The sequence below is a fragment of the Vipera ursinii genome (genome assembly GCF_947247035.1).
Source record: "Vipera ursinii genome assembly, chromosome: 5".
Taxonomy (NCBI): Eukaryota; Metazoa; Chordata; class Lepidosauria; order Squamata; family Viperidae; genus Vipera; species Vipera ursinii.
Genome location: NC_139518.1, coordinates 62,879,130 through 62,896,374, shown reverse-complemented (window position 1 = coordinate 62,896,374; position 17,245 = coordinate 62,879,130). Strand labels below are relative to the sequence as shown.

The following is a 17,245-nucleotide window of genomic DNA, read 5'->3' as shown; positions in this document are numbered from 1 at the left end:
TTCAACTCCTCCCACCCACTTATGTGCCCTGTCTCTGCCCTTCTGCTTGCCCTGCCCTCTGCCACCCTAATACTCCACTGCTCTATAGCCCCTGGCACTCCACCACCAATCTCTCTGCACTCTGCCCTGCACTGCACCACCAAGGCTGACCCCATTTGCTGAGGTGTGCCAACCCTAATCTTCCATGAGACAGCTGCTGACCTTGCAAGGCCTTTCCGAGGGCCACACAGAGCTTTTCTGGAGGTCTTACAAGGTATCTCCGAGACCATGCACAACCAGCAGCTGCCTCATGAACAGCCAAGTTACATGTGCCTAGTCATCACTAGGAGGAAGATGACAGCAAATGTCAGCTGGGAGAGGCAAGTGCGGAAGACTGCAGTGTGGGTGCCAGAAGAAGTGCAGGGGAGCAATTGTGGCAGAATGCAAGGTGGCCAAAAGGGCAGAAATGGGAAAGAAGATAGGTCTATCAAGAGGGCTGAAGCAAGGCAAGCACAGCAGGGAAGAAGTCTGGCTTAATAATCCCAATCAGGATTACCAGACTGCTACCACTAAGTAGTGTGGTTACCTGATGTCTCACTTGATCACCTCTTTGCTTACCAATGGAAATTTGGGTCCCAATTAGAGTTGTTAAGTGAGGACTACCTATAATCTATTTACAGTTAATTATGTATTCCAAAATTAAACTGGTATACAACACCTGTACTTTCTTATATTTAAAACCCTGTAGATGTCATGGTTCCGATAGATGAGACCAGTTAAAAGCACTTCAAGGCAAGGAATTCTTCCTCAAAGAACATTTTTATTTGGTTAAAAAATAAAGGCACACACATAGGTGAACCCAAGACTAAATTCCCCTCCCCCTGGTTACAAAGTTGCAGTTCCCACCCCAATTAGATGTCATAAGTCGGTGTTGACGGGAGGACAGAGGTCCACCCCGAGATCTCTCGTTTGTGGAGTCCCTCAGGGGTCGGTCCTCTCTCCCCTCCTGTTCAACATCTACATGAAGCCGCTGGGTGAGCTCATTCGTGGTTTCGGGGTGGGGTATCACCAGTACACTGATGATACCCAACTTTTTCTTTCCACCCCGACCCAACCCAGTGATGCCCTCACCGTGATGTCCCGTTGCCTGGAGGGTTTGGATGGGGAGAAACAGGCTTCGTCTCAATCCTGACAAGACTGAGTGGCTGTTCATACCGGCATCTTGGGCTGACCAGCCTTCTCCATCATTAACAACAGGGGATGAGGTATTAACCCCTGTTGATAGGGCTCACAACTTGGGCGTCCTCCTGGATTCACGGCTCAGTTTGGAAGATCATATAGGAGCCATGACCAGGGGGGCTTTTGCCCAGATTCGCTTGGTGCGCCAGTTGCGTCCTTATCTGGACCGAGATGCTCTACGTACAGTCACTCATGTGCTCGTGACCCCCCGGTTAGACTACTACAATGCCCTCTACATGGGGCTGCCCTTGAGGACCACCCGAAGGCTTCAACTGGTGCAGAATTCAGCCGCGCGAGTTTTGATGGGAGCTTCCCGATACTCCCGTGTAACACCTCTTCTCCGTGAGCTACATTGGCTTCTGGTTGCCCTCCGGGTGAGATTCAAGGTGCTGGTAATGACCTATAAAGCCCTAAACGGCTTGGGTCCGGACTATCTAAGGGAACACCTGCTGCCGGCATCATCTTCCCATTGTCCTGTGCGCCCCCACAGGGAGGGCCTTCTCAGGGTACCGCCAGTTAATGAATGCCGGCGGGTTATTCCCAGGGGAAGGGCGTTCTCTGTGGGTGCACCTGCCCTATGGAACCAAGTATCCACAGAACTTAGGACTGCCCCCGACCTTCGCTCATTTCGCCGGGACCTGAAAACTTGGCTCTTTGATCTGTTTGGTCCAGACTGTGGGGTTGTTACGGTAATTTAACTGGGTTTTAGATTTACTCTTGGAGCTTGAATTTAATTTAATTGTTTTAATTGTTTTTAATTTTTTGTATTCATGGTTTTAACTGCCCTGTAAACCGCCCTGAGTCCTACAGGAATAGGGCGGTATACAAATCCAATAAAATAAATAAATAAATAAATAAATAAGTCACATTCTCCAAGTTATTAAAGGCGGGCACTCCTCCCAGATCTCTAGCCTGCCAAAATGTAATCAGCAATGACCTTGGTTCCCATACCTAAGAATTGTTATGGCTAACTGAAAACTACACTTCCCACTTCCTCCCCTTCTTAATATGTGGCAACTGAAAACAAAGAAAAAACAGCTTCAATTCGTTGCAGCGTTGACAGTAGCACGTGTTGTTGTCTTTCAATAACTGCTTCTGAGTACATGTGAATTTATCCTTCAGTCTTCAGTAACAGCACCTAGCCACCCTATCTTCTATTAAACAACATATCACCCTAAACAACATACCACACTAAACAACCAGTGAGGGTTGAGTCATCATCTCAGAGATATTTCCTTAGCTAAACAGAGAAACAGAATGGCCATGGGCAGACAAAATGTAGTGCAAGTAGGACTGACTCCTGATTTCCTGCCAGCTTCTCCAGTGAGTTTCTTTGTAGTAAGTTAACAAAGAGCATCAGAAATCCTTCCCTTTCTTCCTCCCTCCTCCTCCCTTTCTTTTCCCTCTTTTCTTCTGTTTTCCCTCCCTCCATCTCTTTGCTTCCCTTTCTTCTTCCATTCTTCTCTCCCTTTCTTACTTCCCTCCCTCCCTGTTCCTTCCTTCTGTCCTTTGACCCTTTTTCTTCCTCCTTCCCTTCCTTCCTTGTCTCTCTCTTCCTACTTCCTTTCTTCCGTCTTTTCATTTTCTTCTTTCCTCTTCCTTCCTTCCTCCATCTCTTTCATATTCCTCTCTTCCTCTACATTTCTTCCTCACTCCCTAGGATTCCTGCAGGCTTCCCCACTTACTTCGTCTCTAGGAAACTTGTAGAAAGAAAGTCAGTAGGGAAGCCCACAGGAAGTTGCAAGTCCAAAGCCAGAAGCCCAGGTAAGCGGCTGCTGCCAGGGAGGAAAGGGAATGAGGGGGGATGCACGAGAAGTGCTGCATGGATTAGGGAGGGTACAGGAGGATGTAATGCAGGTCTGGAAGGGTGCATAAGAGGTGCCACACAAATCAGAGAGGTGCACAGGTTGCCACACAGGTCAAGAAGAATGCATGAGCTGCAGAAGTGATGTCACACAAGTGGCTGGCAAGGCATGAGCACAGAGGAGCTGGAGAGGTTGTGCAGGTGAAAGAGGCTTACCTGAGCAACTTGTGACCTATCCTACTGACTTCCCCATTGACTTGTGGGAAACTGTCAGAGAAAACTGGAAATGCAGATCACATTACTGCAGCTGACTGCAGCAGCACAGTGGCACTGAAAGCGGCCATAATAAATTTTATTCCCATGGGAATCATGAATCCTGGCATTCTGTGTATTTGTCCTTTTGAGGTACTTGGGTCAATAATTATTGTCCTATGATGCACCATTTGAACAGATGCAAATTCACCACATTATCAGTACAACCCTATATACCTCCACACAGAAGTAAGTCTCTCTGAGTCACTCTTAGAAGAAAAAAACAACAGTGAGGCAGAAAACAAAGAACCAGATTTCAAAACCATCAGTTGCAGGAAAATGATAATGTCTATATTCACTTCGCTCTTCTTCTTTCTGTTAGCAACAATACATTTATTTTCAACTCCCACACCCTTGAAATTCATTAGAGGCATGCCACATTGTTGGACATGATCATCATTCACAGCTTGTAAAAAAAAAATATTATAATGAGTGCTACTTTTTTCAAGATCACTGGACAATGGACAAAATTTCCATCACAATAAAAGAATAAATTCACTGAACTGAACTGCTGCAAAGTTAACATGGTTTTTAAGTGAAACAATCCAAATGAGCTTAGTTTTGATGACAAATTATTCAATTTTCATACGGCTAAATTGTCTTTTTTTTTAAAAAGCATGGTACATGTTTCACAATTCATATCCAAAAAATGATCCTACTGAAACTCTGACATTATTTTAAAGCATAGTATATATCACACAGGGATGTGGTGGCTCAGTGGGTTAGGACGCTGAGCTTGTCGATCAGAAGGTCGGCAGTTTGGCGGGTTGAATCCCGAGTGCCGTGTAACAGAGTGAGCACCTGTTACTTGTCCCAGCTTCTGCCAATCTAGCAGTTTGAAAGCACGTAAAAATGCAAGTAGAAAAATAGGGACCACTACGGTGGGAAGGTAACAGCATTCCGTGTGCCTTTGGCGTCTAGTCATGCCAGCCACATGACCACGGAGACATCCTCGGACAAGCGCTGGCTCTTCAGCTTTGAAACGGAGATGAGCACCGGCCCCTAGAGTTGGAAACGACTAAGCACGCATGTGCGGGGGAACCTTTACCTTTATATATCACACAATCTCTATCCAATAAAAAATGATGCCATTGAAATTCTGATATTATTTTATGCCTGTCCTTCTGTCACATGTCTATTCCCCACATACATTCAATTAAAAAAATCTACTTCAAGTCAGGACCTGATTGAATAAAACAATAAAATTATCCAAATATTTTTATACAACATTATAGAATCATAGGGTTGAAAAGAGATCTTGGAAGTCTTTTGGTCCAATGCCCTACCCGGGGCTGGAATCCTCACACCATCCCAAATGACTCTGACTTTTCTTTGAAATCCTCCAGTTACAGAGCATCAACAATTCCATGAGATAGGCTGTTCCATGCTTAACAGTTCTTGCTGTCATGAAATTATTCCCTATTTAGAGTTTGGATCTCTTTCTGTTTAGCTGCTGCCCACTGGTTCTACCTTCAGGCACTACAGAGAATGAATCTACATCCTCTTCTCTGTGACAGCCATTCAAGTATGGAAGATTGCTATTATGTCTCCCCTTAGCCTTCTCTTCTTTAGCTAAACATAACTAGTTCCTTTAATGATTCTTCACAGGTTTCAGCCTCCAAGCTTTGAAAGAACCACAGAGATAACCATGGAAAAACAAAGCAGCGGCAGTGGTTAGCAAAACATGAATTAAGTCAATGAAAGAACAAAATCATGGGGGGGGGGAAACAAAGTGACCCCACTTTGACTTTTCTTTCATATAAGAGGGAAGGAAAAAGAAATGCTGTAAGGTTTTTAAGATTCTGTGGTCTAGCGGTTGGCAAACCTCAACCCTAAGCTAAGAATGGATGGGTGGGCAGGCATGCAACAAATTACTAGACCCCAGCCTTAGCCAAGCTATCAGGGCAAGGAGCAGTGGTGGGGCACTTTGGCTGATGGCTACAGTCTACACCTGGCATCTTTGGCCTGCAAATCTGCCAACCACACCCAGAGAGGCAGAGAAGTTAACAGAAAATCTGGCCCTTTACAGAAAAAGTGTATGGACTTTTGCTGTAGCTTATATCAATAAAACAGAATTCTATTCAAGTATGTCTAGTGGAATCTGTTTCCTGAACTGGCTTATGTCAAAGGATCGACAAAGCCCCTTACCATCTTTGTTGCACTTCTCTGCACTCTCTCTTTTCTCCAGCATCATTCTTGTACTGGATCCAGGTAGTGACAGACAAATGAAGCGTGGAACACTTCCTGCAATCTCAGTATCATACCTCTATTGATGTAGCCCAATATTGCACTGCTTCTTTTGGTTTCTGCTACACACCAAGACACCCAGATCCTTCTCAGAAGTATTACTGCTGAAACAAGTACCACTTGCTCTTCTGAGATGCTATCAATTCCCTCCAGCTCTGTGGTGTCTGCAGATGTATTGTTTATCCCTCTTATCATCCAATCTAGAAATATAGAAAACTGACAGCAGAAAAAGATCTAGTGATCCAACAAGTTTCCCCTTTGAGATGTTTTTTCTTTTTATTTATTTAGTATTTAAATTATTTTTTATTTTATAATTTTTGTCAGATGATGGTCATGTGTTTATCGCAGGTATGTTTAAACTCAGTTACTGATGATCAATCTAACCATTTATAAAAATGCTGAAGAACCATAAAGCCCAGGACAAAACACTGAGGTACCCAACTGCATACCTTCATGTAGCAATAAATTCACTAAGGACCGTTGACTGGGTCAGTTGTTCAACTAACTGAAATCAATCTGATAGTGGGACCATCCAACATTGCTGCAGCATATAAAGGAAATAACTGAGGTCAGCTTCATCAATGCTTTACTGAAGTCTAGGTGTACAACATCCATAGTATTCCCTTGTCTACTAATGTGTTCGCTTTGTCTACTAATTAATTCACTTTGACAAAAAACAAAAACAAAAAACAACAAAATTAATCTGGTGCAACCTATTCTTACGAAACTCATGCCAGCTTCTGGTTTGTTTGTCCCTTGTTTCTCTCTAAGGGCTTGTTTAATTATCTTTTCTAGGATTTTTCTAGGTACCAACACCAAACTGACTGATTTGCAATTTCTTGCTCTTTTCCCTTTTAAAATACTGAAAAGCTGACTCTTCTGGCACTTCTCCCATATCCAGAAGTTCTCATAAAGTATACTTAGTAATTTTGAGATCACATCCACTAGAATGTAATCTATTTGGCCCTGGCAACCTGAATTTATTCAAAGCAGCTAGGGTTCTGTCACCACTTCCTTGCCTACTTTGACCTGCATCTCTTTTCTGCCCATTATGGCACAGTTTCTGACAGGTTGGACTTTTCCTTCAGCAAAATGACCGATGCAAAGTAGAAATTAAGCAATTCAATCTTCTCCCTGTTGTTCATCACCATATTGCCATATTTTCCAGCCAGTGTGCCAAGATCTTCCTGTTGTTCCACACGCAAACAAATAAATGTTTTAAATAAGCTTATTCTAAGTCTTAGTCTTCCAGATCTTACCCTTATAGATTAGGGCTATTTTTTTAATATTCTTTTGTTGTATGCTTTCCATTTGTTTTAAAACAGACCATTCGCTTCTCAATTTATTAGAGCGATTGTTATGCAACCATACCAATCTCATTAAATACCTTCCTTTTTCTCTTTGGTATTTATGTTTGGAATGTAATTATCTCATTTTTCAGGATGCCCCCCCTCCCTATTATTTTTCCATTCAGGATTTAAAGGTACTGAATCCTTCCTACTATCCAATTTCCTTATTGAAGTCAGCTCTTTTGAAACGTAGAATATTTATCAGACTACTTTCAGTTCAGTTTCTTTTGAAAAACAAAACCTACATGCTTCAGTACTGTATTCCAACCATGAATTCCAGTTCACCTGATTTTAGCAATATTGGATTTGCTACCTTGTACCACAACCTAATTTTTTTTCTGCTGGTTCCCCATACTCTGTGCATTAATGTAAAGGATCTGAGTCCTTTAGTATCACCCTTCTTAGGCTTGCCTGTTGCATCTCCTGAGATATTTGTGAGCATTCCTTCCTTCTTACTACTTCCTTCCTGTTGTAAGGTTAACTGCCTTTGGCCTAATGCTTTGAGTATGGTTCTGGACATTGGTCTCCCGCCTCCTCCTGATTTAAAGCCTGGCTCTTTGTGAGATGCTTCCCATCCTGCATATAAAACAGTGGTTTACTATAGGATCCTTGTCTGCTCCTCTTTAATGCATCTCATTCAAACGAAAGCAAAAAAATGGATTCATTCTTGTAGATCATACAGTAACTTCTTATCTAGACTGACTGAAATTATTTTACACTAATAATCTGCAATTGCACATTAAACACCTAACTAACTCATATTCATATTTTACCATATAAGACACTAATGATACAGCAATTCTCCTATGTCAAAGAATGGTGCCAAATTTAACAGCAAAGTGTTATTTTAAATCAAAAATCTCTTTCTGAGATTTAAATGATTTATACTGTAGAACAGAAATTATGTACATACACTACAGCATCAGGGCAAAATGCCCCATTTACAATTCTGAATGCACAAATCATGCAAAATATCTCTTGTAAAGTAGAACAGGCACTGCTTGTAAATTACCCTGAATAAAAAGTTGCTTGTTTCATATGAGACTGGAGCCTCACATGTTCAGGACCAGGAAGAATATCCCAACTGAAATTATAATGACTGCCATGAAAACAGCTGTGGTAACATCCCTACAATAAGCAGTTTATCAATAAGCTTTTATGAGTTCCATATTATAATTATTTGTATATAAATTGTCCATCTGTCAAGATACTTTGGTCTAATTCTTACTGTGCTAAGCCATGATTTCTTTATTCAAATGTACTGGATAAATCACAATTATCCATGTTTGCATAATATGCTAAGTCAAAATCAAACAAACTACGTTATAGCTCAAGTATGAAACACGGTCCAGTCTTCCAACACTGCATATCTATGTAGTTTGGATGTTGGATTGGCTTCAGACATCACACTATAGTTTTGAATTTAACACATTGTCTTAAGCTGAAGTTTGTAAAGCACTAGACAACCCCTCCGTCCCTCTCTCCCACCCAATTCTATTTCTGAATTTTCCTGTCACACTAAGCAATATAACATTTTTTTTTAGAAAAAGCTCAGCTGGTGGCATCCATACATGATGCTAAGCAATATATATCATACTAAGTCAAAAACAAGCAAAACAATCACAGAAATAGCACCAAGTCATGTTAAAGGAGTAATCCACAATATAATGCATTGTCTTACTAAGATTTCATTCTATGAAGAAAATTTCTGCCTTAGATATTTACATTCTACTTAATTAAAATACATTATATTATATATTCTGTTCATTTCAGAAAGAACTTACATGCAAATGAATATAAATTGGATTCAGGTACCCTAAATGAAATGAAAAATATTTCACTGCAGAACATATTCATAAATCTCTCACTTTTTCTATCAAATAATTAAATTCTAATAGAGAAGCTGTGAACGTTACTAAATAACTAAGACAAAAACATGACTGTTAAAATATTCAATTATTTTCTAATATAATTTGATTCAACTACTGTCATCATAGAAATCAAGTCCAACTTAAGAGAACTTTGCATTAGAGCTGTGCAGTTTCCTCCAGATGCTGTGCAATCTGGGAAAAGTACAACTTTTTAAATGGATTATAGACAGGTGCTACGTACAGACTCCGGCATACTCCAAAGCACTGTGCACTGTATCACTCCCAAACCTGTAGAATTCCAGATAATTCAACCATTTTGTTTCTTGGATACCAGTGTATAAGTGGTGTTCATTTAATAACCATTTGTTCAGTGATGGTTCAAACTTGCAACAGTGCAGAACAAGTAGTAATTGTTTTGGGGCTTACCCAGCCCAAGAATGACATAGAACAATCCAGCCAAAGTTCAGTTCTTTTTTGCTCACACCAGTAGACATAATCTTGCCAGACTAAACCAATACTATTCTCACCCTAAAGAATATATCCTGGGAAATTCTAGGGAGTGGCAATCCTAACTCTCTTCCTCTGTCTCTGATCCAGCCTTAGGCATGATAAAAGATTGTGTTGCCCTTTATCACACTCTTCTCCTTGGAATGTGCTTCCTTCCTAGGAAACTGCCACTTCACCATAGTCCATCACATCACCTCCATAGTCACCATCCCTTACATCAGATTTTTAACTATAATAGTGTTCCCTGATTACATAATGGTGATTTGCAACATTCCCTGCCAATTTGTCAATGTTCTCTACTAGCTTTAGTCAAGCAAAATCAAAGGGGAAGCTGGCAGGGAGTCAGAAGTTGTGATCATGTGAGGACATTGTTTAATGATCCTACAGTCCTCACTTAACAACAATAACCAGCAATTTCCAGAACTGCTGTTGCTAAGTAGTGCAGTCATATGATGTCACACTTTAAGACTACCTTGCTTAACGATGGAAATTCCAACCCCAATTACCATCCTTAAGCAAGCACCCACCTGTAGTGACTTCTGTGGATACTAGCCAAGCTTCCCATCCTATCTGATTATTATTTTGGAGAAATTAATTTTAAAAATTGGAAATAGATAATCTGCTAACTAAACATATACATAGGTCTGCAGGATTAAGCTAAATCACCTCTTAGTCTCTCTTTTCGTTTCTTGCAATGACCAATCCAATGCCGCTAGGATATTCACAAGTAGATGAAGACATCAATATTTAACCATGCTGCCCCAAATCCAGACACCTTAAGACCGATAGTGCTAATGTGTCATGACGTTATCTAATCTCCCTAGTTAGTGATTATGACTTCACCTTGTAATGAATTCCACAGTTTAATTATGTTCTGTATAAAGAAGTGGTTTTTTTTGTATTTATTCTAAATTTCCTTCCACCTTCAGGTGAACCCTTGTCCTAGTGTTTTAAGTGATGATAGAAAATTTCACCCAATGTTTTTCTCCACAACACAAATGATTTTATGCACCTCAATACCTATTTTTCTAAGCAAGAATCTCAAATGTCCTTTTCTTATGGAAGAAAAGGGGTTGCATCCTACAATAATTTTTACTGCCTTGTTCTGTGCTTTTTCCAGGTCTATTTGTATTTTTCAAATGTAAGAACCAGAACTATTTTTATATTACAAAGATGACATTTTTATATCAACCATTTTCCTAATAACCCCTAGAATTAAATTTGCCTTTTTTACAACTGCCACTCCCCCCAGCTTACATCTTCACTATCCACTATTCCCCAAGATCTTTTTAGTGGTTTGTTAGCCCAAGCCCCATTAGTGTTTGTTTGTGTCTAATGCCCCAATATACATAATGTTGCATTTATTTAAGTTAAACCATGTTTGTCACTTGATCATTCTTCCAGCTTAAAAAGATCTTTTTACAACTCCTCATAACCGTTTTGACTTTTTGCAATACTGAGTAGTTTAGTATCATCCATAAACCTGACAAGGTGACAGCTTATGTCTAAGTCAAAGTACCAATTACAATACAATTTCAACTACATTTTTAAAAAACTGGAAGATAGCTAGAGTCACTTCTTGTTTGGAAATGTACTTATATTCCCAGGAAAAATGACAAAAGTAAACTGGTAATTAGATATTTTATAATTAACTACAGTCATCAGGGTAATCAATGTGTATGATTAGCCACAATTTGCTCTCTGATGGGTCTATTGGCTCATAAAAAATGTGGGATTTTAATTTTGTCTGATGAAGAATTCTCACTCTATAGCTGGTAGAATATTTTCTAAAAATATTGCCTCAAAATGAATTCTGGATAGATATGATCAGTGCTTTTTTTGTAAAAGAAAAAGGTGCCAGAACTCACACATGTCATACAACGTGCCTTGCCTACCCTACAATGTTCCATCCAAAAAAGGTGCCGGAACTCTGTTCTGAGCGTTCTATGAGGAAAAAAAGCCCTGGATATGATACAAGGAATAATTACCACAAAAATCAAACCTGATAGTATATATAGAAGTAAGTAAAGTTTTCTGTCAATAATCAGAAAACAATGTCAGTGTATAATTAATTATTTAATCAAGTGAAAGCAGTAACAGACATCTGAACCTCAGAAATACTTAATTTAAATTGGATAATCAAGGTTCACATCTAGCAATTACCAGCAGTTAGAACATATGAAATGAAGCCTATGTTATTAATATCCTTTAATCATTTGCAACCAAGAAGATAATGGGGGGATCTACCAAGATAAATCAGAAACAGGAGTTCTTTAATGACATTATTTAGAGAACCAGCCCGTTCACGGATCATCCAGATATCTTATCGCCTTATAACAGTACCACAATACAAACAAACGCATGTCTCCATCAATTCTGAACTACAGGTAGTCCTCGACTTATGATCACAATTAGAACTTGAATTACCATCTCTAAATGATGGAATTGTAAAGCAAGACATCACATGACTGCATTGCTTAGCAATAGCAATTCCCACACTCCCCATTGGCATTAACTAAATTCCACCAGTCATTAGCTGAGACCCACCTCAAACTAAGCCATTTGGGGCTCTGTGTCTCCCAGCCATGAGCCTTGGTAAGGTAAGGGACTGCCTTCTCTTCAATTCCTCCCCACCCCCCAGTCTATTCCTCCATCTCTGCCCTTTTGTCTGCTCTGCATCCTGCCTTGTGGGACAGCAAGAAGCTCCAAAGTACAAAGCTCTGGGAGTTCTTGCCACACTGTGGCCTGGGGGCTTCCTGGCACACTGCGGCTCTGGGGCTGCAAAAAGCCCCTAAGCTGCAACACAAAACCCAGTCCCAGTCCAGCCTAGCAGTGTGAAGTAAAGGGGCTTCTTGGTACACCACACCTCTGGGGCTGCAAGAAGCCCCTGAGCACAACTTAGAATAAAGCCCTTTGCAGCATGAAATCCAGTCCCAAGAGTGCAGCGCGAAGGCACAGCCATCTTAGAAAGCCATAGCCAGCCCAGCCCAGTCGCTCTGTACACCCTGCACTCCACTGCTCAATCTGACTTTCTCCATCTTTTTGCTCTTACTGCTGACTAAAGTGTACCCAGCCTGGCCATATGAGGCTCACCTCCATGAGGAAACCGCATGCATGTTATGTTTCTTTCCCAGCATAGGAAATCCACACAAATAAAGCAGACACATGGCAGAAGGAGAAAAGGGGGAAAAAGTAAAAGAGCTCAAGTTCAGTGAGTACAAATGTTGCATGAGAGTAGAAGAATAAACAATTTTGCACTTCTCTTTCCTCATCCCCAACATCCTACTGCTCTTATTTTTCTATTTAGCTTTGGAAAAAGCATAGAAACTAAGAATAGCTTCTTTATTGGGTAGTTGAATATATCACGGGGTAGGCACAATGTTGCATTTCTTCAAATGTTGGCAAATATGGCAATACTAAAAAAAATGTAGCACAGCCACATCTAGAAAACTACAAACTATGCTCTCAAGGTATATTTGTTCATTGTGAACTTAATTCTGATTTAATAAATTATCCAATATTCTGGATGCAACATATTAAATGCCTAAATTGAAAATACATGTCAACTTAAATATTGCTCCCTAGTTTGTTATTCAGACTACAAATATAACAGCGGTGTTTTGAAACCTGAAATAAATCAGGGTTACAAACCTAATTTTGAATTATTCAACAAACTATGGCTTAGTTTGATCTGTCCACACACTTATGGGAACAATAATAAAGTACTCTTGCACTGCCAGATTTAAAACTGCACTTCTGGCAAGTCCTTTCTTTGATGAAACATTTCTTTTTCCACACAGCTGAGAATGGTACTTCTGAGGTAATTTCTGATGTAACCATCATCTTAATAGAATAAATCCATTTCATTCAGATTTATTTCATTTCGCCCATTCCTTAAATCATGCAATAAATCAACTAAGGTTTCACTAATCTAGTAATAATCTCAACACTAATGAATGTTTATTTCTGCATACCTATGTTCAAGACAATATAATTGCAGGCTCATGACAACATGGAACACTAACAAGTCAGGCTAAGTTCCTACAGTACAAGATACTGGTGTGTCCTGCGATGGGACTCAGTTATAATTCACTGTCAGGAAATTTGAAGAGAATATTTTTTTAAAAAAAAACTTCTGATTCCATATTCTGCTTATGGCACCAATTACTAGCCATATTTCCAGAAATAGAAGCAATATCTAACAGGGATTTCCTACTTAATGTATTCTATATCAAAATAAATCTGAGGAAGGCAGATTTTAAAAACAGCGGATACGAACTTTCCACTTCCTTTCTTTTAAAAGGAGAATTCAGCAGGTAATGGGGAAAGAGGGTTGTCGGGAGAATCTTGAGTTCGGTTCTGCGGGTCAGAAAAGTGCAGTTCAGTTGGACCTCGCTTCCCCAACCAAAAAAAAACAACTCGTGGAAGACGTGGGGACGAGTAAATCAAAGCAAGAAGAGGGAAAACAATTAAAGAACTAATATATCCAAGAAGAGATACTCCAAACGACGCTAAAAAGACACCGAAAGAGAGGAGGTAGGAAATAGAAGTCTCTCCCGGCAGAGGAAGCGCGCCTGTTTCTGTGAAGTAAAGCGGAACAACAGCCCCTCAATCCCCCCCCCAACCCCTCATCAGCGCGGGCCTTTTGAGAAAGGATGAAGCCGCTTTCTCTCGCCAGCCTCGACCCTTCCCCAAAAGCGCCCCAGTGAGGCCGTCGGGTAGGGAAGGGATAAAGGACGAGTCACTCGCTCGTCAGGGGCGGGGAAGGAGTTCAGTTTGGCTGCGAGACCCTCTTCCCAGCCGCGCAGCCTCAACTTCTGAGGAAGTTCGCCGGGAGCAGCCGGGCAGCCGCACCACGAGCGAGGGATCCCCGCGGGAGAGAGAGAGAGAGAGAGGGAAAGCGCTCACCCACGCCGTATTTCTCCTCGCGCTTGGTGGGTATCCAACGCGTCATAGCTGAGGGGAGCCCGAGCCCGCCAGCCGTCGGGGAAAGCCGGGGCGGGGATTGACGCGGCGGCGGCGGCGACGCTGCTAAGCCGCCATTTTCCAGCCTCGGTCGCGGCCGCCCCGGGACAAGGAGAAGAAGAAAGTTTGCGGGCAACGGAGCGGTCATGTGTTGCAGGCGGAGCCAGGGATTGGGAGGCCCTGCCTGGATAGGAAACCCAGGCGGTCGCTACGGACGGGAAGGAGGCTGCCTCGGCGGCCACCGAGCTACCGCCGTTAAGCATCCTTCCTGGGCCTGGGAAGGCCCGTTTCCCCTCCTCTTGAAAAGTCGCTTCCCTTCCTGAGAGTGACGGCTTCCCGCTTCTGAAACCGCCCCGCGTTGCTTCACCTTTCCGTTCCTTTAGCCACAAGTAGCCGCGCTGTGCTCTCCCAAGTGTTTCATCTAAGTAAAGGAAGGGGACAATGAATCCTGCAGCCAGGAATATAGAGGGTTCCGTGGTTCCCCCATAACCCTGCATGGAGAGAGTTTGTGTAATGCAAGAGGCTGAACCAGCTTTTTCAGCCAAATACCTTCAGGTGTGCATATATTTTTTTTTACAAGGAAAGCATTTTCTTCATCTGGATTTCTAACGAATACACTTCTGTGGCAGACAAAGCAACGAATTTTATCAGCTTTCTTCATTATAGTGTGTGCTCAGTAGTTTTCATCCAGGACAAGCTCATTCTAAGGCTAAGAATCTTTCACCCACCTCTCCATATGTCCAAATTGGTTTCTGGGGTTAAGTCCTGATCCTTTTCATTTTGTGTAAGGGAGTTTTGACTCCACAGCAATAGTTGTACACAGTGCTTTTTTTGTAAAAGAAAAAGGTGCTGGAACTCATACATGTCATACATGTCATACAACCATACATGTCATACAACCCGCCTTGCCTACCCTACAAGGTTCCATCCAAAAAAGGCCCCGGAACTCCGTTCTGAGCGTTCTATGAGAAAAAAAGCCCTGGTTGTACAGATTGTTGTTGACTTACAACCATTTGTTTAGCAATTGTTCTAATTTACAACAGACTAAAAAAGTCCACCTAACAACCACACCAGTCCTGGCAATTATGACCATTGTGCAGCATCACCACAGCCACATAATAAAAATTCAGGCATTGGCAACCAGCATGTTTTTACAATAGTTGCAGGGTCCTGGAATCATGTGATTGCCATTCCCAGCTGGCTTCTTACAAGCCAAGTCAATGGGGGAAGCCAGATTCGCTTAACAGCGGAATGATTTGTTTAACAACTATGGCAAAATGATTGGGTGTGATTCACTTACTTCCTTGCTTAGTAGCTGCCAGTCTAGTCCCAATCGTGGTCATACATCAAGGACTATCTTAACTATTTAGGCTATGAAAGTAAGTGGGAATCAGGATGTTTTGCAATATTAGAACCACACAGTCCAATAGTAAATGCATGAGTGAGGGCAGATTTTGACAGGAAAGTGTTGAAGGAATTTGGCAGAAGGCTTGGCATATTTCCAAACTTTTGGTGCAAATTGATTATGCATAAATTGAATAACACCTTTTTTGTCTAAAGTGATCCTTGGCAAAATGATAGATCACATACTATCAATTGTCATAAAGGAACGGAAACCTGTCTTTGGTATGGCTCCATGCTGGTATGGCTCCATATTTTGTAAAAAAATAATGCTGATTATAATTAATTGAACCATCTTTTCTTACATGACTCTCATCTTCTTAGAACAGTTTGCATTTCTCTTTTCCATTCACTTTTTCTTCTAGGGATAAAAGTTGTTACTGTCAAATGCTGCAAGATTTGAACCAAACCTTGCCCCAAAAGGCATGAATGCTACTCCCACAGGTGTTCTAGGGCAACCAGGATACTTCCAGATCTATGTGACCAAAATAATGCACGTTGGAAGGCAACCAAAAGGGGAAAAAATCCTATTTTGAGATTTTAATGAAAAAACACAGTCTTTACCATTTTTAAGCAAATCAACCTTTAGCATAATATATGAATTTCCTGGATTTATCAAACATGCTAAATAAATGTGTTTATTTATTGACTCTTGTTATTGTATGTTTTAGCTACCCATGTGAAATCTAGTAAATAAAAACTAATGTGTTCAAACAATGCTCTCAATAGAGGTGTACAAAATAGAAATGGGGTGCACCTGGAACACCATGCATCACTTCCTATTCTGGACAATACATTTACAGAAAGGTACAACCCATTCTTTGAATTCTTTATCTGGTTCATTTGATTTGGAATGTTCTTTGTATTTGATTAATGTTTAATAAAATTGGATTGAGTAAAGCATGGGGATATACTGTGACAAAACTGAATGGCTATTGGTGCATGAGTGTTCTAGTACTTGGTTTTGAATGGAGTGGTACTTTTCCATACATAATGGTGTGCAATCTTGGTCTTCTGGATTCACAACTGCTACTCTAAGACAGAAAGCTTTTGCTCAGATTCATCACCAATTGTGCCCTTTCCTTGACTGGGAATACCTTCTCATGTGTCTCAACTAACTGCCAGCACTCCCAGGCCTCTACTTCATCCATTGACTTTCTATTGCCATTAATGAAATATCACATCAGGCTCCACACCATGGCCCTCCATGCTAGCAGCATTCCGGAGGGCCCCATTTGTGCCATTTCTCTATGGTCCACTAGTTCTTTCCCAACACACTTGCCTTTTTCTCCAGATGCTGACAGTTGCAGCCAGCCTGTGTGAGACAGCTGCTGGCTGTAACAGTCCTTACCAAGGACATCTTGAGCCATTCTCCAAGTTGACATCTCATTCTTGCAATCCTTTGAAAGCCTTATTCCCCAAATACAGACCTGGGGGGGTGTCAGTTGGCTGAGATTGTTCAGTTGATTACTTCAGCTCCAGACCTTTGCTGCTGCTGCTGCTACCAACAAGTGCTGTTTTGCAGGGCAGTTAATGACATAACCTGGAAGGGAAGGTTAGGTGGGGAGAGT

The 17,245-nt window shown here is 41.2% G+C and overlaps 1 protein-coding gene across 2 annotated transcripts in view; it reads right to left on the bottom strand.

Moving 5' to 3' along the window:
• Positions 1-14,277, bottom strand: part of DOCK1 (dedicator of cytokinesis 1) — a 455,801-nt gene extending 441,524 nt beyond the window's left edge. For both annotated transcript variants that reach the window (XM_083364099.1, XM_083364098.1), the window contains exon 1: positions 14,217-14,277. In XM_083364099.1, the coding sequence (XP_083220225.1) occupies positions 14,217-14,262 (46 nt within the window). In that variant the 5' untranslated portion in view covers positions 14,263-14,277. The remainder of the gene's footprint in view (positions 1-14,216) is intronic.
• Between the last annotated feature and the right edge of the window lie 2,968 nt (positions 14,278-17,245).